Here is a 21465-nt window from a genome sequence, read left to right as displayed (position 1 = left end):
ATTCCACAGGCGAAGAGCTGGGGTGTTGTGCTCAGAGTCCCGATCACTATTAACACTGCTGCAGGGTAAGCACTCTGTGAATGCTGAATTACTTTCCACAATTCATGAAGGGTATAGACAGGGTGGATAGAGACAAACTTTTTCCCAGGGTGAAGGATTCAATAACAGGAGGTCACGCTTTCAGGGTGAGAGGTGGAAAGTTTAAGGGAGATATACGCAGTAAGTACTTCACACAGAGGGTGATAGGTGTCTGGAATGCGTTGCCAGCAGAGGTGGTAGAGGCAGGCACGGTAGATTCGTTTAAGATGCGTTTGGGTAAATGCACGAGTAGGTGGGGAGCAGAGGGACACAGATGATTAGGAATTGGGTGACAGGTTTAGACAGTAGATTTGGATCGGCTCTGGCTTGGAGGGCCGAAGGGCCTGTTCCTGGGCTGTAAATTTTCTTTGTTCTTTAATTCCTCTGTTACGCAAATGCATCTCACTAGTTTTCACACAGCAAGATCCCAGAAAGAGAAACAAATGATTAAGGGCTATTCAGCTAGCTAACATTAGCCCCCCCGTACTGGACTATAAACGAAAGGAACTTTTCACACACATTGAGCGCTGAGGGACAGGCATCACATTTAGATTTTATTCTTTTAAATAGAGTCTAGCTGTTCAGTGCTGGGCCACCTGGGCCCCTTTCCTCCCCTAGGGTTGAGCTGGATCCCCCACCTCCTTCCCGGCATTTACATGATGATACGCTGGACATTCTCAATGGCTTGGAGAGGTTCCAGTTTGTACAGTAAGAAGTGCCCCTGTACCTGGGCAGCACTGATGGTATCAGAGACGGCCAGTGCTCTGTCTGCAAACTCCTCTGCCCTCGCTGCTGGCTGCTCTGGGTAGAACCGCTGGAACATCTGGGAGAGCTGCCAGTGGGAGCAGTAACCAACAAATTGCTTGTGGTCCACTCGTCCTGGACGGATCAGAGCAGGATCCAGCCTGAGGGGAGACACAAAAACACGGAGATAACACAGAAATCCGGGAGTTACAGCCAATGGTCTGATGCCGCAGTACAGCGTGAACTGTTTCAGTGTCCCCATCGCTGGGGAATCTCGAACACGGGGGGTAGGGTTTCAGGGGAAGAGGCCAACCATTGAGGACTGAGATGAGGAGAAATTCCTTCGCTGAAAGGATTATTATTGTTTGGAATTCTCTAGATTGAGGATTGTGGATGTTCCATCATCGAACACTTGTAAGACTGAGGCTGACAGACATTTCAGTCTCTCAGAACTTCAGGGAGACATGGAGCAGTTGGGAAAGGTGAAGCGGAATCCTAAGATCAGCTACAACCAAACGGAACGGTGGAACTACCACGGTGAGCTGAGTGGCCTACACTCGGAGGAAACCCACGCAGACACGGGGAGAACGTGCAAACTCCACACAGAGAGTCACCTGAGGGTGGAATTGAACCTGGGACCCTGGTGCTGCGAGGCACAGCGCTAACCACTGAGCCACCGTGCCGCCTTTGTTGTTGCGCAAGCAACTCGCTCAACTCTGCAGCACCTTTACTGGTCTCAGAGATCCCATGACATTTCAGAGGATAGTGATCAAACAGAATACGACAGCCAACTACACAGAGATAACAGGAAACATATATATAGGTGGAGTAGACCATTCGGTCCTTCCAGCCTGCCCCACCATTCAATACAATCATGGCTGATCATGCAATCTCAGTATCCCATTCCCACTCTCTCCCCGTACCCCTTGATCTCTTTAAATGCCAGGGCCATGTCCAGCTCCTTCTTGAATATATCTAACAAACTGCTTCCTGTGGGAGAGAATTCCACAGGTTCACAACTCTCTGAATGAAGAAATTCTTTCTCATCTCAGTCCGGAATGGCTTACCGCTGGGAAGGTGCTGTTTTGGAAGGGAATGCAGATGGATGCATGGCCTGGGCTGGGGGCAGCTGGGTGGGTGGGTGGGTGTGTGTGAGAGAGAGAAAATGGGGGTGGAGGCAGCATTTGTGAAGCTGGGAGATTAGATTAGATTAGATTACTTACAGTGTGGAAACAGGCCCTTCGGCCCAACAAGTCCACACCGCCCCGCCGAAGCGTAACCCACCCATACCCCTACATCTACATCTACCCCTTACCTAACACTACGGGCAATTTAGCATGGCCAATTCACCTGACCTGCACATCTTTGGACTGTGGGAGGAAACCCACACAGACACGGGGAGAACGTGCAAACTCCACACAGTCAGTTGCCTGAGGCGGGAATTGAACCCGGGTCTCTGGCGCTGTGAGGCAGCAGTGCTAACCACTGTGCCACCGTGCCGCCCAGCTGGGAGATGTGAAGTGGGAAATGAGCCTTGTCTTTGCAAGTAAGGGCCTAATTAGACCAGGATCAAAATCAGGAATTGCTGGGAAAGCTCAGCAGGTCAGGCAGCATCTGTGAAGAGAAAGCCTATGCCAGACCAGACCAGCTTAGGCAGCATGGTGGCTCAGTGGTTAGCACTGCTAACTCAGGTTCGATTCCAGCCTCGGACAACTGTCTGTGTGGAGTTTGCACATTCTCCCCGTGTCTGCGTGGGTTTCCTCCCACAGTCCAAAGATGTGCAGGTCAGGTGAATTGGCCATGCTAAACTGCCCGTAGTGTTCAGGGATGTGTAAGTTAGTGGCATTAGTCAGGGGTAAATGTAAAGGAATGGGTCTGGGTGGGTTACTCTTTGCAGGGTCGAAGGGCCTGTTTCCATCCTGTAGGGATTCTATGAGCTCTTCTCCCATCCATTGAAACTCCTCCTCTCCAGACCAGCTCAGCAGGTTTCCTTGTTTCTGATTTCAAGCATCTGCAGTCTTTGACTTTCCCAGTCTGATTAGATTAGGAAGTTAAAATGGAGTTGCATAACCCTGGATTTTAGTCTCTTGAATTTAAAAAGTCTAGCTGAAGCATCTAAAACATTACAAAGGTTTGATAAAGACGATATAGCGGAACTATCTTCTCTGTTGGAGGAGTCAAGGACAAAGTAACTTTGACTTAGAGCTGAGCCATTCCCTGGAACAGGAGCATGTCGAAGTATTCCCCAGATTGCCATGGGTGTTAGGGGGACAACTGCAGCTGGAAAGACTGAGATTGTAGTTGAGTAGAGGTATTGAAGGATAAGGAACAAAGGTGTCAAGGGATAAGGAGCAAAGACAGGTCAATCTGATAGAGGTTTTCAAAACCATGAGTGGGCTAGCTACAGAGAATAAGGAGACACTATCCCTGTTTGCAAAAGGAACAAGAATGAGGGCACAGATTTAATGTTGGAGCAAATTACTGCAGTTGCTGGAATCTGTACTGAAAACAACAAAATTCCAGGACTCACAGCAGATCAGGCAGTATCCACAGACAGAGGCTAATGTTTCGAGTCTCAGTAACTCTTCATCAGCATCATCCGGACTCAAAACATCAGCCTCCTCTGTCCCCGTCCTCTGTCCCCGTCCTCTGTCCCCGTCCTCTGTCCCCGTCCCCTGTCCCCGTCCCCTGTCCCCCTCCCCTGTCCCCCTCCCCTGTCCCCCTCCCCTGTCCCCCTCCCCTGTCCCCCTCCCCTGTCCCCCTCCTCTGTCCCCCTCCTCTGTCCCCCTCCTCTGTCCCCCTCCTCTGTCCCCCTCCCCTGTCCCCCTCCCCTGTCCCCCTCCCCTGTCCCCCTCCCCTGTCCCCCTCCCCTGTCCCCCTCCCCTGTCCCCCTCCCCTGTCCCCGTCCTCTGTCCCCGTCCTCTGTCCCCGTCCTCTGTCCCCGTCCTCTGTCCCCGTCCTCTGTCCCCGTCCTCTGTCCCCGTCCTCTGTCCCCGTCCTCTGTCCCCGTCCTCTGTCCCCGTCCTCTGTCCCCGTCCTCTGTCCTCTGCCTGACCCGCGGTGATCTCCAGCATTTGTTGTTTTCAGCACAGATTTAATGTGATGTGCAAAAAAGTGAGGGTGAAGTGAGAAAAAATCTTTTTCGCCCAGCGAATAGTCAGTGTGTGGGATGCACTGCCTGGAAACGTGGTGCAGGGACAAGAACACTGCAGAGGCTGGAACCCAAACCAGACAGGCAGGGAAATGTGGGGCAGGCAGCTTCAACATGGGCACTCAGAGGGGGATTGGATGGTTATGTGGATCAAAATGGTGTGCAGGAGCATGGGGAAACGGCAGGAGATTGGGCACTAAGCAATGATGTTCATTTGAAGAGCGAGTGCAGAAACACCCTCCTCCTATACTGTTCCACTTCCTGATTCTGTGAATGGAGCTTAAGGACAGATCAGCCATGGGGGTTGAGGAGCTGAGTGGTCCTTTCCTGTCTAGCAGGAAGCTGAACGGCCTGAGGGCTGATTGGCTTCCTCCAGCTCTTTGCTAAGAAGTGAGGAGCTGAATCAGAATGGTTACACAGAACAGGAGGACATTCTGCTTGTCACAACTGTGCTAGTACACTTCACTATCTACAATTCCTGCCTCTCTCACCACAGCACTGCAAACCTTTCCTCTCCAGATAACAAACCAATTCCCATTGTGAAAGTCTCAATTAAACCTGCCTCTATCACACTCGGTGCATTCCAGATCCTCCCCACTTACCACGAGAAACTGTTTCACCTCCTGCTGCTTTTACCCGTCACTGTGAATCTGTACCCCCTGGTTCCTGATACCAACAGGAAACAGTCCTCTCTATTGCCTTTTTTTTTCCAGGTCTCCTCCTGATCTTGACCAATCTCCCATCAGCCTTCTCTCCTCCCAGAAGACCAGCCCCAATTTCTCCCATCTACTTAGGAGACTGAAACTCATCTCCAGAACCAACCCGATGAATCTTTCCTGCATCCTCTATTATGTCTTCACAATGTTTTGTGAATTGTGGCACCGAGAATCGATCACAAGATTCCAGTCGAGGTTAATTGAGTGCTTTATAAAGGTGTACCATCACTTTCCTGCTGATATATCCGTACCCCTATTGATAAAGACTCAGAACCTGTTTGCTTGTCTTTTTCCCCAGTGTCTGAACTCGTCCTGCCCCCTTCAGGGTTGTACCAAACAGGCCTCAGTGCCTCTAGCCCATGCTTTACTTCGTAAATCCTTTGCTGCTTGATTCTTTTTCATGGAATCGGGAGATCGTTGGCAAGGCCAGCACCTGTAGACACCCCTAATGACCTCGGAACACAGTGTCAGGCCGGGCCACTCTGGAGTCAACCACACTGCTGTGGGTCTGCAGTCACGTGAGGGCCAGAGCAGGAAGGGACCGCAAACTTCCTTCCCTGAAGGATATTCCAGGCCCCATGAACTGAACAGCTTCTTCAGAGTAAGGTGGCCTTATTTTTGGATGTTCCAAGGTGGAAAATCTCCACTTCATCCTCCTCAAGACCTGCCTGAGGTCACGAGATAGAAAATGGCCCCAGCCTGGTTAACCTTTCCTGGGCCACTTGAAGCGACCCAATTTGGAATCCTCCCAGTTAGTCATTGCTGTACCTTCCCCATTCCCGCCACATTCTCATAGAGTACCGACACACTACACAGTTCCCCAACGGTAGGCTAAAATACAATTCTGTATGGATTTAACATAACATTTCAGCTTTTAAGTTCAATGCCTCTCGAAATAAACCCCAGCATTAATGTTAAAGTAGCTAGCTTTGTTCCTCTGGTGTAATACTCACATTAAACTGAGGGTTTGGGCAGGATGGGTGAGAGGACCTGTCCCTGTGGTCACTAACAGCAGGGAGTCTCTGGGAGTGAGGGACTGTCTCAGTGATCACTAACAGTGGGGAGTCTCTGGGAGTGAGGGACTGTCCCTGTAGTCACTAACAGCAGGGAGTCTCTGGGAGTGAGGGACTGTCCCTGTGATCAATGTCACCAGGGAGTCTCTGGGAGTGAGGGACTGTCCCTGTGATCACTAACAGCAGGGAGTCTCTGGGAGTGAGGGACTGTCCCTGTGATCAATGTCACCAGGGAGTCTCTGGGAGTGAGGGACTGTCCCTGTGATCACTAACAGCAGGAAGTCTCTGGGAGTGAGGGACTGTCCCTGTGATCACTGACACCAGGAAGTCTCTGGGAGTGAGGGACTGTCCCTGTGATCACTAACAGCAGGAAGTCTCTGGGAGTGAGGGACTGTCCCTGTGATCACTAACAGCAGGGAGTCTCTGGGAGTGAGGGACTGTCCCTGTGATCACTAACAGCAGGAAGTCTCTGGGAGTGAGGGACTGTCCCTGTGATCACTAACAGCAGGGAGTCTCTGGGAGTGAGGGACTGTCCCTGTGATCACTGAGACCAGGGAGTCTCTGGGAGTGAGGGACTGTCCCTGTGATCACTGACACCAGGGAGTCTCTGGGAGTGAGGGACTGTCCCTGTGATCACTAACACCAGGGAGTCTCTGGGAGTGAGGGACTGTCCCTGTGATCACTGAGACCAGGGAGTCTCTGGGAGTGAGGGACTGTCCCTGTGATCACTGACACCAGGGAGTCTCTGGGAGTGAGGGACTGTCCCTGTGATCACTGACAGTGGGGAGTCTCTGGGAGTGAGGGACTGTCCCTGTGATCACTGACTCTGCACACGAGAAAAAGCTGGACAGAGCTCTCACAGAGAATCAGTTGTATCACAGTGAGGCTAAACATCTTTTATCAAGTTTACCCAAGTAGTCTGAGCACCTGAAGGCGCTGGAGAAGGATTTTAAAGAACATTTCTTCCATCATTTAGCCCTGAGCCACCCACACCCCATGCAAGGTGATCCTGTGACTGTGTGGAGGGGAGAAAGGGAGTGTCGGTGATGATTCAATCCGGGCTGATGTTGGAGTTTTACTCTGTATTTCTCCAATGAAGGGGAATGAAGATCAATCGAGATCTACCTGTCCAGGTGGTTTGTGGTCATGAACACGAGCCTTGCCTCAGCCGAGGCCACACCATCGAGTGCGTTGAGCAAACCGCTGAATGTCAGACGGCCCATTCCTTCGTACCTCGTAGGGTCTGTAATCACAAACAAACCAAAGTTTAGTTTCTCTCAGCCCGCACAAAATCACAGGGTGAGGGACTCAAGCTCCACTCCAGAAACACCACAACACATTCAAAACTGAGGGAGCACCGCACTGTCAGAGAGTCAGTGGCGAGGGAATGCAGCACTGTCGGATGGTCAGTGCTGAGGGAGTGCCACACTGTTGGAGGGTCAGTACTGAGGGAGTGCCGCACTGTTGGAAGGTCAGTGCTGAGGGAGTGCTGCACTGTCCGAGGGTCAGTCCTGAGGTAGTGCTGCACTGTTGGAAGGTCAGTGCTGAGGGAGTGCTGCACTGTCCGAGGGTCAGTCCTGAGGTAGTGCTGCACTGTCGGAGGGTCAGTGCTGAGAGAGTGCCTCACTATCGGAGGGTCAGTGCTGAGAGAGTGCTGCACTGTTGGGAGGGTCATATCAAGCGATTGCCGCACTGTGAGAGGGTCATAACAAGGGAATGCCACACTGTCAGAGGGTCAGTGCTGAGGGAGTGCCACACTGTTGGAGGGTCAGTACAGAGGGAGTGCTGCACTGTTGTAGGGTCAGTACCGAGGGAGTGCCGCACTGTCAGAGGGTCAGCACTGAGGGGGTGCCGCACTGTCAGATGGTCTGCACTGAGGGGGTGCCGCACTGTCAGAGGGTCAGTGCTGAGGGAGTGCCACACTGTCAGAGGGTCAGTGCTGAGGGAGTGCCACACTGTCAGAGGGTCAGTGCTGAGGGAGTGCCACACTGTTGGAGGGTCAGTACAGAGGGAGTGCTGCACTGTTGTAGGGTCAGTACCGAGGGAGTGCCGCACTGTCAGAGGGTCAGCACTGAGGGGGTGCCGCACTGTCAGAGGGTCAGCACTGAGGGGGTGCCGCACTGTCAGAGGGTCAGTGCTGAGGGAGTGCCACACTGTCAGAGGGTCAGTGCTGAGGGAGTGCTGCACTGTCAGAGGGTCAGTCCTGAGGGAGTGCTGCACTGTCACGGGGTCAGTGCTGAGAGAGTGCCGCACTGTCGGAGGGTCAGTCCTGAGGTAGTGCTGCACTGTCGGAGGGTCAGTGCTGAGAGAGTGCCGCACTGTCGGAGGGTCAGTCCTGAGGTAGTGCTGCACTGTCGGAGGGTTAGTGCTGAGGGAGTGCCGCACTGTCAGAGGGTCAGTGCTGAGAGACTGCCGCACTGTTGGAGGGTCAGTGCTGAGGGAGTGCTGCACTGTTGGAGGGGCAGTCCTGAGGTAGTGCTGCACTGTTGGAGGGTCAGTACTGTGAGAGTGCCGCACTGTCGGAGGGTCAGTGCTGAGAGAGTGCTGCACTGTCGGAGGGTCAGTCCTGAGGGAGTGCTGCACTGTCAGAGGGTCAGTGCTGAGAGAGTGCCGCACTGTCGGAGGGTCAGTGCTGAGGGAGTGCTGCACTGTCAGTGGGTCAGTACTGAGAGAGTGCCGCACTGTTGGAGGGTCAGTCCTGAGGTAGTGCTGCACTGTTGGAGGGTCAGTGCTGAAGGACTGCCGCACTGTCGGAGGGTCTGTACTGAGGGAGTGCTGCAATGTTGGAAGGTCAGTACTGAGGGAAAATCGCACTGTCGGAGGATCGGTACTGAGGGAGTGCCACACTGTCGCAGGATCAGTGCTGAGGGAGCACCGCACTGTCAGAGGGTCAATGCTGAGGGAGTGTCACACTGTCAGACTGTCAGTGCTGAGGGGGTGCCGCACTGTCAGAGGGTCATATCAAGGGATTGCCGCACTGTCAGAGGGCCAGTACTGAGGGAGTGCCTCACTGTCGGAGGGTCAGTACTGAGGGAGTGCCGTACTGTTGGAAGGTCAGTACTGAGGGAGTGCTGCAATGTTGGAAGGTCAGTGCTGAGGGAATGCCGCACTGTCGGAGGGTCAGTACTGAGGGAGTGCCGCACTGTCAGAGGATCAGTACTGAGGGACTGCCACACTATCGGAGGGTCAGTTCTGAGTGAGTGCTGTACTGTCGGAGGGTCAGTACTGAGACATTGCAGTCAAGACAGAATGAGGGAGAGAAACTGAGGGTGTATGCGCGTGTGTGAGTGAGTGAGAGAGAGAGAGAAAAAGACACTAAAAGAGAGAAGGACACAGAGGGGAGAACCAGTGAAACCTACAGAAACAGAGGGAAGGAGAACGCACGATTAGATGATTTTATTGAAAAGTCATTAACATAATAGAATGTCCCCAGAGGAGGGTTTTAAAGCTGAGTACAGTCACCTAAAGAGATGCAAGAACAATTGACATTCACAAAGAGAGGTAGACACAGAATGAGGTTACTCTGAGGATCCAGGAGCAGGACAGACTGTTTGGAGAGATGACAGTGGGGAACACTAACTCACTTTCTTTGGCCAAGTCCCGGTTGACGAAGGCCGCATCTACATCCTCCAATAGGACGATGCTCTGCTGGGGCGCCACGCTGAGCAGGTGATTGAGTCGGTCATCAGTCAGGCTCCTGTCACTCAGGCTCATCAGACAGATGCTGTATTCCAGCTCTCCAGCCAGCGCTGTGCTGAGGGGACAGGGCAGAGGGAAAGTCGCACATCAGTAACTAATGGCAATGTCATTCCAAACACACCCTCGTGTGACACGGACCCAGCACAGCTCACAGATACCTGCAAACCCAAGATCCTCTTCCACCTTGGATTACAAGGTATTTCTTGAGGAACCCAGGAGCACACCTGACAGTTGATGGCTGTGTCTGCAACACCAGTGAATCTAAACACACTTCCACATCCCGACACCCAGGGAAAGGGCTAAAGTTTCACTCACTCAGGGAGCCATTCCATTCCAAGCAGACACAGAGACTCCTGCATTCAGATTACTAATCCTTATAGAAGGCATCCCTTATTGATACAGAGATTTACATCATTAAAACACACCCAAAACCTCCAACAAGCAAAGCACTTGTCTTTGAAGTATGCAGGCAGTATTCACATTTCTGAGGGCAGCAGACTCACGCGGAATTACATGCTCGTGGATTCAAGTTATACCCAATGTACTGAGACAGGGCTACATTGTCAGAGCTGCAGTACTGAAGGAATGCTGCATTGTGGGAGCTGCAGTACTGAGGGACTGCTGCATTGTTGGAGTTGCAGTACTGAGAGACTGCTGCATTGTCGGAGCTGCAGTACTGAGGGAATGCTGCATTGTCAGAGCTGCAGTACTGAGGAACTGCTGCATTGTTGGAGCTGCAGTACTGAGGGAATGCTGCATTGTCAGAGCTGCAGTACTGAGGGAATGCTGCATTGTGGGAGCTGCAGTACTGAGGGAATGCTGCATTGTCAGAGCTGCAGTACTGAGGGACTGCTGCATTGTGGGAGCTGCAGTACTGAGGGACTGCTGCATTGTTGGAGCTGCAGTACTGAGGAACAGCTGCATTACTGAAGCTGCAGTACTGAGGGACTGCTGCATTGCTGAAGCTGCAGTACTGAGGGACTGCTGATTGTGGGAGCTGCAGTACGGAGGGAATGCTGCATTGTCAGAGCTGTAGTACTGAGGGACTGCTGCAACGTTGGAGATGCAGTACTTAGGGACTGCTGCATTGCCAAAGTTGCCGTACTGAGGGAATGCTGCATTGCTGAAGCTGCAGTACTGAGGGACTGCTGCATTGTTGGAGCTGCAGTACTGAGGGACTGCTGCATTGTTGGAGCTGCAGTACTGAGGGACTGCTGCATTGTTGGAGCTGCAGTACTGAGGGACTGCTGCATTGTCGGAGCTGCAGTACTGAGGAACTGCTGCATTGTTGGAGCTGCAGTACTGAAGGACTGCTGCATTGTTGGAGCTGCTGTACTGAGGGACTGCTGCATTGTCAGAGCTGCAGTACTAAGGGACTGCTGCATTGCCGAAGCTGCCATACTGAAGGACTGCTGCATTGCCGAAGCTGCCGTACTGAAGGACTGCTGCACTGTTGGAGCTGCAGTACTGAGGGAATGCTGCTTTGCTGAAGCAGCAGTACTGAGGGACTGCTGCATTGTTGGAGCTGCAGTACTGAGGGACTGCTGCATTGTTGGAGCTGCAGTACTGTGAGACTGCTGCATTGTTGGAGCTGCTGTACTAAGGGACTGCTGCATTGTTGGATCTGCAGTACTGAGGGACTGCTGCATTGTTGGAGCTGCAGGACTGAGGAACTGCTGCATTGTTTGAGCTGCAGGACTGAGGAACTGCTGCATTGTTGGAGCTGCAGTACTGAGGGACTGCTGCATTGTCAGAGCTGCAGTACTGAGGGAAAGCTGCATTGTCAGAGCTGCAGTACTGAGGGAATGCTGCATTGTTGGAGCTGCAGTACTGAGGGACTGCTGCATTGTTGGAGCTGCAGTACTGAGGGACTGCTGCATTAGTGGAACTGCAGTATTGAGGGAATTCTGCATTGTTGGAGCTGCAGTACTGAGAGAATGCTGCGTTGTTGGAGCTTCTGTACTGAGGGACTGCTGCATTGCTGAAGCTGCAGTACTGAGGGACTGCTGCATTGTCGGAGCTGCAGTACTGAGGGACTGCTGCATTAGTGGAACTGCAGTATTGAGGGAATTCTGCATTGTTGGAGCTGCAGTACTGAGAGAATGCTGCGTTGTTGGAGCTTCTGTACTGAGGGACTGCTGCATTGCTGAAGCTGCAGTACTGAGGGACTGCTGCATTGTCGGAGCTGCAGTATTGAGGGAATTCTGCATTGTTGGAGCTGCAGTACTGAGAGAATGCTGCGTTGTTGGAGCTTCTGTACTGAGGGACTGCTGCATTGCTGAAGCTGCAGTACTGTGGGACTGCTGCATTGTCGGAGCTGCAGTACTGAGGGAATGCTGCATTGTCGGAGCTGCAGTACGGAGGGAATGCTGCATTGTCGGAGCTGCAGTACTGAGGGAAAGCTGCATTGTCAGAGCTGCAGTACTAAGGGAATGCTGCATTGCCGAAGCTGCCGTACTGAAGGACTGCTGCACTGTTGGAGCTGCAGTACTGAGGGAATGCTGCTTTGCTGAAGCTGCAGTACTGAGGGACTGCTACATTGTTGGAGCTGCAGTACTGAGGGACTGCTGCATTGTTGGAGCTGCAGAACTGTGGGACTGCTGCATTGTTGGAGCTGCAGTACTGAGGGACTGCTGCATTGTTGGAGCTGCAGTACTGAGGGACTGCTGCATTGTCGGAGCTGCAGTACTGAGGGAAAGCTGCATTGTCGGAGCTGCAGTACTGAGGGAATGCTGCAATGTCGGAGCTGCAGTACTGAGGGAAAGCTGCATTGTCAGAGCTGCAGTACTAAGGGACTGCTGCATTGCCGAAGCTGCCGTACTGAAGGACTGCTGCACTGTTGGAGCTGCAGTACTGAGGGAATGCTGCTTTGCTGAAGCTGCAGTACTGAGGGACTGCTGCATTGTTGGAGCTGCAGAACTGTGGGACTGCTGCATTGTTGGAGCTGCAGTACTGAGGGACTGCTGCATTGTTGGAGCTGCAGTACTGAGGGACTGCTGCATCGTTGGAGCTGCTGTACTAAGGGACTGCTGCATTGTTGCATCTGCAGTACTGAGGGACTGCTGCATTGTTGGAGCTGCAGGACTGAGGAACTGCTGCATTGTTTGAGCTGCAGGACTGAGGGACTGCTGCATTGTTGGAGCTGCAGAACTGTGGGACTGCTGCATTAGTGGAACTGCAGTATTGAGGGAATGCTGCATTGTTGGAGCTGCAGTACTGAGGGACTGCTGCATTGTTTGAGCTGCAGGACTGAGGAACTGCTGCATCATCGGAGCTGCAGTACTGAGGGACTGCTGCATTAGTGGAACTGCAGTACTGAGGGAATGCTGCATTGTTGGAGCTGCAGTACTGAGGGACTGCTGCATTGTTTGAGCTGCAGGACTGAGGAACTGCTGCATCGTCGGAGCTGCAGTACTGAGGGACTGCTGCATTAGTGGAACTGCAGTATTGAGGGAATGCTGCGTTGTTGGAGCTGCAGTACTGAGAGAATGCTGCATTGTTGGAGCTTCTGTACTGAGGGACTGCTGCATTGCTGAAGCTGCAGTACTGAGGGACTGCTGCATTGTCGGAGCTGCAGTACTGAGGGAATGCTGCATTGTTGGAGCTGCAGTACTGAGGGACTGCTGCATTGTCAGAGCTGCAGTACTGAGGGACTGCTGCATTGTCAGAGCTGCTGTACTGAGGAACTGGTGCATTGTCGGACCTGCTGTACTGAGGGAAAGCTGCATTGTCAGAGCTGCAGTACTGAGGGAATGCTGCATTGTTGGAGCTGCAGTACTGAGGGACTGCTGCATTGTTGGAGTTGCAGTACTGAGGGAATGCTGCATTGTTGGAGCTGCAGTACTGAGGGAATGCTGCATTGTTGGAGCTGCAGTACTGAGGGAATGCTGCATTGTTGGAGCTGCAGTACTGAGGGAATGCTGCATTGTCGAAGCTGCAGTACTGAGGGAATGCTGCATTGTCGGAGCTGCAGTACTGAGGGACTGCTGCATTGTCAGAGCTGCAGTACTGAGGGACTGCTGCATTGTCAGAGCTGCAGTACTGAGGGACTGCTGCATTGTCAGAGCTGCAGTACTGAGGGACTGCTGCATTGTTGGAGCTGCAGTACTGAGGGAATGCTGCTTTGCTGAAGCTGCAGTACTGAGGGAATGCTGCATTGTTGGAGCTGCTGTACTGAGGGACTGCTGCATTGTCGGAGCTGCAGTACTGAGGGAATGCTGCATTGTTGGAGCTGCTGTACTGAGGGACTGCTGCATTGTTAGAGCTGCAGTACTGAGGGACTGCTGCATTGTCGGAGCTGCAGTACTGAGGGAATGCTGCATTGTTGGAGCTGCTGTACTGAGGGACTGCTGCATTGTTGGAGCTGAAGTTAGAGATAATGCTTTATTAAAGCAATGTCCCATCTGCCCTCTCATGTGGAGTGTAAAGATCCCCATGGTCACTATTTCAATGAAAAGTAGTGTCTGGTGTCCTGGCCAATATTTATATTTTGCTGAAACTTTTCATCCCACTCCCCCCAGGACAACTGCAACAAACTCTAAATACAAACGATCACAACAATTTATCCGACAGGGGAAAAGCGTGCAGATTGGTTGGTGAGTCAACTGCGATGATCCATGGTCATGGAGAAAGCAGTGTGAAAGCTTCCTCAGCTCCCAATTAATTTAATAACACCATGCGATCAGAACATGTTCCTTTTTATTTGCAAAGAGAAGGGCTCAGTACATAAATATCTCAGAAAACAACTGATTATCGTAAATTTGTCGTCAGTAAAGGTCTTTGCACTCAGTTATATGTCAGTTATTTATAACGTCTATAATTGCCCTCCTGACCCAGGTCAATACTCACATGAAACTACTTTTCCCACATCCAGGCGGGCCATACAACAAATACCCACGTCGGTAAGGAATCCCTGTAAAAAGATAGTTCAATCACAGACTGAACAACAGGCAGAGACTGCACTGAATGGTCAGACTGGAGCCTGACTACAGGATAGCAGGAGACAGTCACACAATGGTCCACAGACGACAGACTAAGCCAGCTACAGTGTTAGACTCCCCAGCATAAAGAGTGCCCTCACCCCGACACCCTACCCTCCCCCAACATGCAGCACCTGTCTGCAGAATTATACAAGGTTGGCATATTAATAACACCAGGCTCCATGCTGAGAACAACCTCCCCCTCCCAGCCCCCACTCCAAAATCCCTGTATGAGCCTGGAGACTCCCAAACTATAGCTCACATGCTCTATGGAACACTGACCAATGAAATCAAAAGCTATGGGAGCAGAGTGAGTCCATTCAGCCCATCAGGTCAGCTCCATCATTCAATCATGGCTGATATGTTTCTCAACCCCATTCTCCTGCTTCCTCTCCCTAACCTTTGATCCCTTACTAACCAAGACCCTATCTAGCTCTGTCTCAATGACTTGGATTCCACAGCCCTCTGCAGCAATGAGTTCCACAGATCCTCCACCCCTAGCTGAAGAAATCCCTCCTCATCTCAGTTCTAAAGGGTCGTCCCTTCACTCTGAGGCTGTGCCCCTTGGGTCCTAGTCCCTTCTACTAATGCAAACATTTTCCCACAGCCACTCTATCCAGGCCTCTCAGTATTCTGTAAGTTTCAATCAGACCTCCCTCATCCTTCTAAACTCCATCGAGTACAGACCCAGCAACTTCAACCACTCCTCATATGACAAGCCCTTTGTCTGTGGGTTCATTCTTGTAAACCTCCTCTGGGTCCCCCTCCAAGGCCAGCATAGTCTTCCTTAGATACAGGGAACAAAACTACTAACAATATTCCAAAAGCAATCTGACCAGAGCCTTATACAGCCTCAGCAGTACATCTCAGCTCTTGTATTCTAACCCTCTTTAAATCAATGCTAACATTGAATTTACCTTCCTAACTGCCAAGTGATGCTGCATGTGAACTTTAAGAGGATCCTGAACTAGGATTCCTAAATTCAGATTTCTGAAGCTTTTCCTCAACTAGAAAATAATCTACGCTTCTATTCTTCCGACCAAAGTGCATAACCTCGCACCTCCTCCCCACATTGTATTCCACCTGCCACTTCTTGTCCACACTCTGAGTCTGTCCAACCTCCACAATTCCTCAACACTACCTGTCCCTCCAGCTATCTGTGTGTCATCTGCAAACTTAGCAACAATGTTCCTTCATCCAGATCGTTAATGTAGAACATGAACAGTTGTGGTCCCAACAGTGGCTCCAGCAGAACTCCACTAGTCACCGGCTGTCATCTTGGAAATTACCCCTTTATTCCCCCCTCACTGCCTTCTGCCACTCAGCCAATCCTCTATCCATGGCAGCACATTGCCTCTAACACCATGGGCTTGAAGGTAGAAGACAAAGGGTGGTGGGTGAAGGATTATTTTTCAGACTGGAGGCATGTGACCAACGGTGTGCCACAAGGATCGGTGCTGGGTGCATTGCTTTTCATCATTTATATAAATGATTTGGATGTGAGCACAAGGGGTATAGTTAGTAAGTTTGCAGATGACACCAAAATTGGAGGTATTGTGAACAGAGAAGAAGGTTAACTCAGATTACAACAGGATCTTGATCAGATGGGCCAATGGGCTGACAAGTGGCAGATGGAGTTTAATTCAGATAAATGTGAGGTGCTGCATTTTGGGAAAGCAAATCTTAGCAGGACTTAGACACTTAATGGTAAGGTCCTAGGGATTGTTGCTGAACAAAAAGACCTTGGAGTGTAGGTTCATAGCTCCTTGAAAGTGGAGTCGCAGGTAAATAGAATAGTGAAGAAGGCGTTTGGTATGCTTTCCTTTATTGGTCAGAGTATTGAGTACAGGAGTTGGGAGGTCATGTGGCGGCTGTACAGGACATTGGTTAGGCCACTGTTGGAATATTGCGTGCAATTCTGGTCTCCTTCCTATCAGAAAAATGTTGTGAAACTTGAAAGGGTTCAGAAAGGATTTACAAGGATATTGCTGGGTTGGAGAGTTTGAGCTATAGGGAGAGGCTGAACAGGCTGGGGCTGTTTTCCCTGGAGTGTTGGAGGCTGAGGGGTGACCTTATAGAGGTTTATAAAATTATGAGGGGCATGGATAGGGTAAATAGGCAAAGTCTTTTCCCTGGGGTAGGGGAGTCCAGAACTAGAGGGCATGGGTTTAGGGTGAGAGGGGAAAGATATAAAAGGGACCTAAGGGGCAACTTTTACATGCAGAGGATGTTGAGTGTATGGGATGAGCTGCCAGAGGAATTGGTGGAGGCTGGTACAATCACAGCATTTAAAAGGCATCTGGATGGGTATATGAATAGGAAGGGTTTAAGAGGGATATGGGCCAAGTGCTGGAAAAAAGGACTTGATTTACTTAGGATACCTGGTTGGCATGGATGGGTTGGACCAAAGGGTCTGTTCCATTCTGTATAACTCCATGACTCTTATTGAGCAGCCTCCCGTGCAGCACCTTGTCAAAGGCCTTCTGGAAATACAAGTAGATCATGCCCAACAGCTCTTCTTTGTCCAACTGAGAAGCTGCCATTTCATTTTAAGATGACGGTGTATTATCAGTGCCCATACTGGAGGTGGGAAAAGCGTTTGAAGGTGAGGGAATGGGAGAAACAGTCTCAACAGAACAACTCACAAGGGCTTATTTCCAAATCACCTGCCTTCAGGACAGCGTCAGACAACATCCCGACTCGGAAATACATCACCGTTCCTTCACTGTCACTGGGTCAAAGTCCTGGAATTCCCTCCCTAAGGGCACTGTGGGACTACCCACTGAACATGGACCGCAGCGGTGCAAGAAGGCAGCTCACCCCCACCTTCTCAAGGGGCAATTAGGGACGGGCAATAAATGCTGGGCCCAGCCTGTGACACCCAAACACAAATAAAAACAAAATACAAGAGCTGCTGGAATTATGAAATCAAAAAAGAAAGTGCTGGAAAATTCAGCAGGTCTGACAGTATCTGTACAGACAGAAACAGAGTTGATGTCTCAAGTCATGTTGGATGTGAAATGTTAAACCTGTTTATCACTCCACAGATGCTGCCTGAGCTGCTGAGTTTGTCACGTCTTACCCCGGTCTGTGTACCACTTGGGATTCCCGATGAAATCCTTGACATCACGGACAATGTTTTCGGAGATTCCTTTATCCAGCACAACAGAATCTAGGGGCCGCCTGCGCCTCGGGAATCCAAAAGGTCGCCATTCTGCTCCCATCGCCGTATACATCACCGTTTTGCCTTCCTGCTGCTTCAGAGCCAGGTCCTTTGCTGAGAGACGGAGTGGAGGGAGAACAGAGACGTGCCACAAAGCTCCTTATCAAGTGTCACTGAACAAACCACAGTTCCCGCTGTTCACTGCCTCTTTACAGTACCGTATAACACAGGTGGTGGCCATTCAGCCCATCATTTCCCTGCCAGATGTTTGAACGATCTCTCCAGTTTGCCCTATTCCCCTGCTCTTTCCCCATAACCCAGTAAATGTGTTCCCTTCACCGACTTACCCAGTTTCTGAAAGTTCTTGTTGAATCTACTTTCATTGCTCTTTCAGGCAGCACATTTCATATTAAAGCTCACTTGCAAAAAGTATTCCCTCATCTCCCCCTCCTTTGTCAACTATCTTTGATTTGTGTACATCAGGTGGCTGCACAGAAACAGACCCTTTAAATCCTTCCCCTCTCAGCTTAAACCTATGCCCTCTAGTTTTAAACTCCCCCACCCTAGGTAAAAGACTTTTACTATTCAATTTATCTATATCCCTCATAAGACCATAAGACACAGGAGCAGAAATTAGGCCACTTGGTCCATCGAGTCTGCTCCACCATTCAATCCTGGCTGGTAAGTTTCTCAACCCCATTCTTCCACTTTCTCCCTGTAACCTGTTTGTCAAGGGGATCACAAGAAGCCATCTATAATGATTTTATAAACCTCAACCTCCTACACTCCAGTGAAAATAGTCCCAGCCTATCCTGATAACTCAGTCCTCCAGATCCAGTAACATCATTGCAACCTTTCCAATTTAATAATGTCCTTTCTGTATCAGTGAATAACCAACTTACAGCACAATGCTGTATCAGTGAATAACCAACTTACAGCATAATCCTGTATCAGTGAATAAACAACTTACAGCACAATCCTGTATCAGTGAATAAACAACTTACAGCACAATGCTGTATCAGTGAACTGCGCGTCACTGAGGCACCTTCAGAACATGAAGGAAGGAAACTTACTGGAAACTAGTTGAATGTGCAAAGTCATAAAGGAAACACGCACCTTCCCTTAAAATATCAAAGAAGACCTGACGGTTACTGCCCAATGAGGTGAGGGTGACGGTCTCCCACGGGGTACCTGTGTGCAGGTCGATCATCTGCTTCTCCCGGTTTCTCTCCACCCGAAGCCATTTGCTCTTGTACCTGCAACAACACAGCACAAAGTGAACCCCACAACCTTCAGGAACAGTGGGATGGAGTACAGTCCCAGCACTGACACTGACACCAGCAGTCCATCCCTGGGTAAGTGTCCACGGTCTGGGGGAGAGAATAGCAGCTGCACACTGGCTTGAAGCAGAATTAATCACTGTCCCCCATCGTCCTTCACTTCACAGGAAAGGATATCAAACTTCAACATTCACTCCTAGTTCTCACCATGGATACAGTCTACCTGCTGAATATTTCCAGCATTAACTGTTGTTATTTCATTAAAACAGAGTAAAGCTCCCTCTACAATGTCCCCATCAAACACTCCCAGGACAGGGACAGCATGAGGTTAGATACAGAGTTAAGCTCCCTCCACACTGACCCCATCAAACACTCCCAGAACTGGGACAGCATGAGGTTAGATACAGAGTAAAGCTCCCTCTACACTGTCCTGATCAAACACTCCCAGGACAGGGACAGCACGGGGTTAGATACAGAGTAAAGCTCCCTCTACATTGTCCTCATCAAACACTCCCAGGACAGGGACAGCACGGGGTTAGATATAGAGCAAAGCTCCCTCTACACTGTCTCCATCAAACACTCCCAGGACAAGGACAGCACGGGGTTAGATACAGAGTAAAGCTCCCTCTACACTGTCCCCCCATTAAACACTCCCAGGACAGGGACAGTACGGGGTTAGATACAAAGTAAAGCTCCTTCTACACTGTCCCCCCATCAAACACTCCCAGGACAGGGACAGCACAGCAACTATACTGAATGTTATGAATCTGTGGAATTTTCTACAATAGACAGCGGTGCTGAGTATTGTTCTGATGACGTTCAATGCTTTTTGGGCACTAGTAAAGAGCATGGGGATAGAGCAGCTCAATGGAGCACACATTCCTTTACTCACCAGATGAAGTGGTTTCCTGGGCTGGGAACAAAGTCGAAGGTTGTGCTGATTCTGCCGCTCTCGTGTTGGAGGTAGGATGTCTCAACACTAAGGTGTTGTGTCCGTTTGGCATGGTGCGTGATCCAGTTGAGTAACCAGTGGTAGCTCTTGTCTCGACTGGTCACCTCCAGCGTGATCATACAGTGCCTCCTGAAGGCCACCATCCCAAACTGCGCCCCTTTGCGAGCCAGCGCTAGGGCTGTTCCTACCCCGACCAGGCCAAAACCAGCCCCAAAGTATGGGTTATCTTTCAGGGCCAGAACAAAGTCTGAGAAAGGCATTGTTTACCAGTTCACTGGTGCTTAGGGCGCATTGTGTTAGCAGCAAGATCTACAGGAGACAGAACGCACATCAAAAACTCATCTGTAATGCAAACCAGTTCCAAGCATGACTCACTAATAGGCCCGGGAGCTTGTGTCTGTAAGGTCCTGAAAATAGCAACTGGTCACTCACATCATTCCCAGAATTATGATGGCGTAGGAGGCCATTCAGCCCTTGCATCTGCACTAGCTCTCTGAGCCATTCTGAAGGCCTTTCCCTGCAACCCTGGGCAGTGTTTCTTCCGTCCAGTGCCTCATGAATGCCTCAACTGAACCTACCCCCACCACACTGCGTGGGAATCCATTCCAGACCCTGACCACTTGTGTGAAAAATCTTGTCTCACGTCACATTTATTTCTTTAAACCTGCCCTGCCGTTTTTAACCCTCTGACGATTGGGGACACCTTCTCCCGATCTACTCTGCCCACACACTCCTCATCGTTTTGAAAACTTGTGTCAAATCTTCTCTTAGCCATCCCCTCTCCAAGGAAAACAGTCCCAATCTTTTCAATCCATCCTCATAACGGAAAGTCCTCGTCTGTGGAACCATTCTTGGAATCCTTTCCCACAGTCTCTCCAATGTGTTCACATCCTTCCCGAAGTGTGGACAATAACTCTAGACAATTATCAAGCTGATGTCTAACAAGTCTCTTAGTAACTTCAGTGGCCCCTCTTTGCCCATTAATGCTGTATTAACTGCTCTCTATATTTGCCCTGCCGCCTTCAATGATTTATTCACATCCAGGTCCCTCTGCTGCTGCTCACCCTTTACAACAATACCCTTCATTGTATACTCCACCTCCATCCTCTTTCTCTCAATGTTCTGGAGTAAAGCTTTAGACTTAAGTACCATATGGTTTCCTCAGCAGAAAACAACGGACACTGCACTCTGCAGAATACATCAACACACCTCGTCGTGAGGAAGAGTATTTAAGGCATTGGAAGAACTTACATAGAAGCCAGAAGAGAGTTCAGGTGCACCATAGCTCAGGAGAGAGGGACACACAGTCTGAGGATCAGAAGAGAGAGGGACAGATAGACTGAGGGTTAGGAGAGAGAGAGGGAGACAGATAGGCTGAGGGTTAGGAGAGAGAGAGGGACAGATAGACTGAGGGTCAGGAGAGAGAGGGACACACAGTCTGAGGATCAGAAGAGAGAGGGACAGATAGACTGAGGGTTAGGAGAGAGAGAGAGGGAGACAGATAGGCTGAGGGTTAGGAGAGAGAGGGACAGATAGACTGAGGGTTAGGAGAGAGAGGGACAGATAGACTGAGGGTCAGGAGAGAGAGGGACAGATAGACTGAGGGTTAGGAGAGAGAGGGACAGATAGACTGAGGGTTAGGAGAGAGAGGGACAGATAGACTGAGGGTCAGGAGAGAGAGGGACACACA

The 21465-nt window shown here is 50.5% G+C and overlaps 1 protein-coding gene across 7 annotated transcripts in view; it reads right to left on the bottom strand.

Moving 5' to 3' along the window:
• Positions 1 to 619: 619 nt before the first annotated feature.
• bcs1l (BC1 (ubiquinol-cytochrome c reductase) synthesis-like) overlaps positions 620 to 21465 on the bottom strand; it is a 29884-nt gene continuing 9038 nt past the window's right edge. For 4 of the 7 annotated variants that reach the window (XM_072580021.1, XM_072580022.1, XM_072580023.1 and 1 more), the window contains exons 3-9: positions 19716 to 20084; positions 18660 to 18799; positions 17463 to 17657; positions 14250 to 14313; positions 9287 to 9456; positions 6828 to 6945; positions 620 to 983 (exon numbers count right to left, since the gene is read on the bottom strand). In XM_072580021.1, coding sequence (XP_072436122.1) covers positions 731 to 983; positions 6828 to 6945; positions 9287 to 9456; positions 14250 to 14313; positions 17463 to 17657; positions 18660 to 18799; positions 19716 to 20035 — 1260 coding nt within the window. In that variant the 5' untranslated portion in view covers positions 20036 to 20084 and the 3' untranslated portion in view covers positions 620 to 730. The remainder of the gene's footprint in view (positions 984 to 6827; positions 6946 to 9286; positions 9457 to 14249; positions 14314 to 17462; positions 17658 to 18659; positions 18800 to 19715; positions 20085 to 21465) is intronic. The other 3 variants (XM_072580025.1, XM_072580026.1, XM_072580027.1) reach the window with 1 other exon arrangement.

This window comes from Chiloscyllium punctatum, chromosome 10 (genome assembly GCF_047496795.1).
Source record: "Chiloscyllium punctatum isolate Juve2018m chromosome 10, sChiPun1.3, whole genome shotgun sequence".
Classification (NCBI taxonomy): domain Eukaryota; kingdom Metazoa; phylum Chordata; class Chondrichthyes; order Orectolobiformes; family Hemiscylliidae; genus Chiloscyllium; species Chiloscyllium punctatum.
This window is presented reverse-complemented; position numbering and strand designations above follow the sequence as displayed.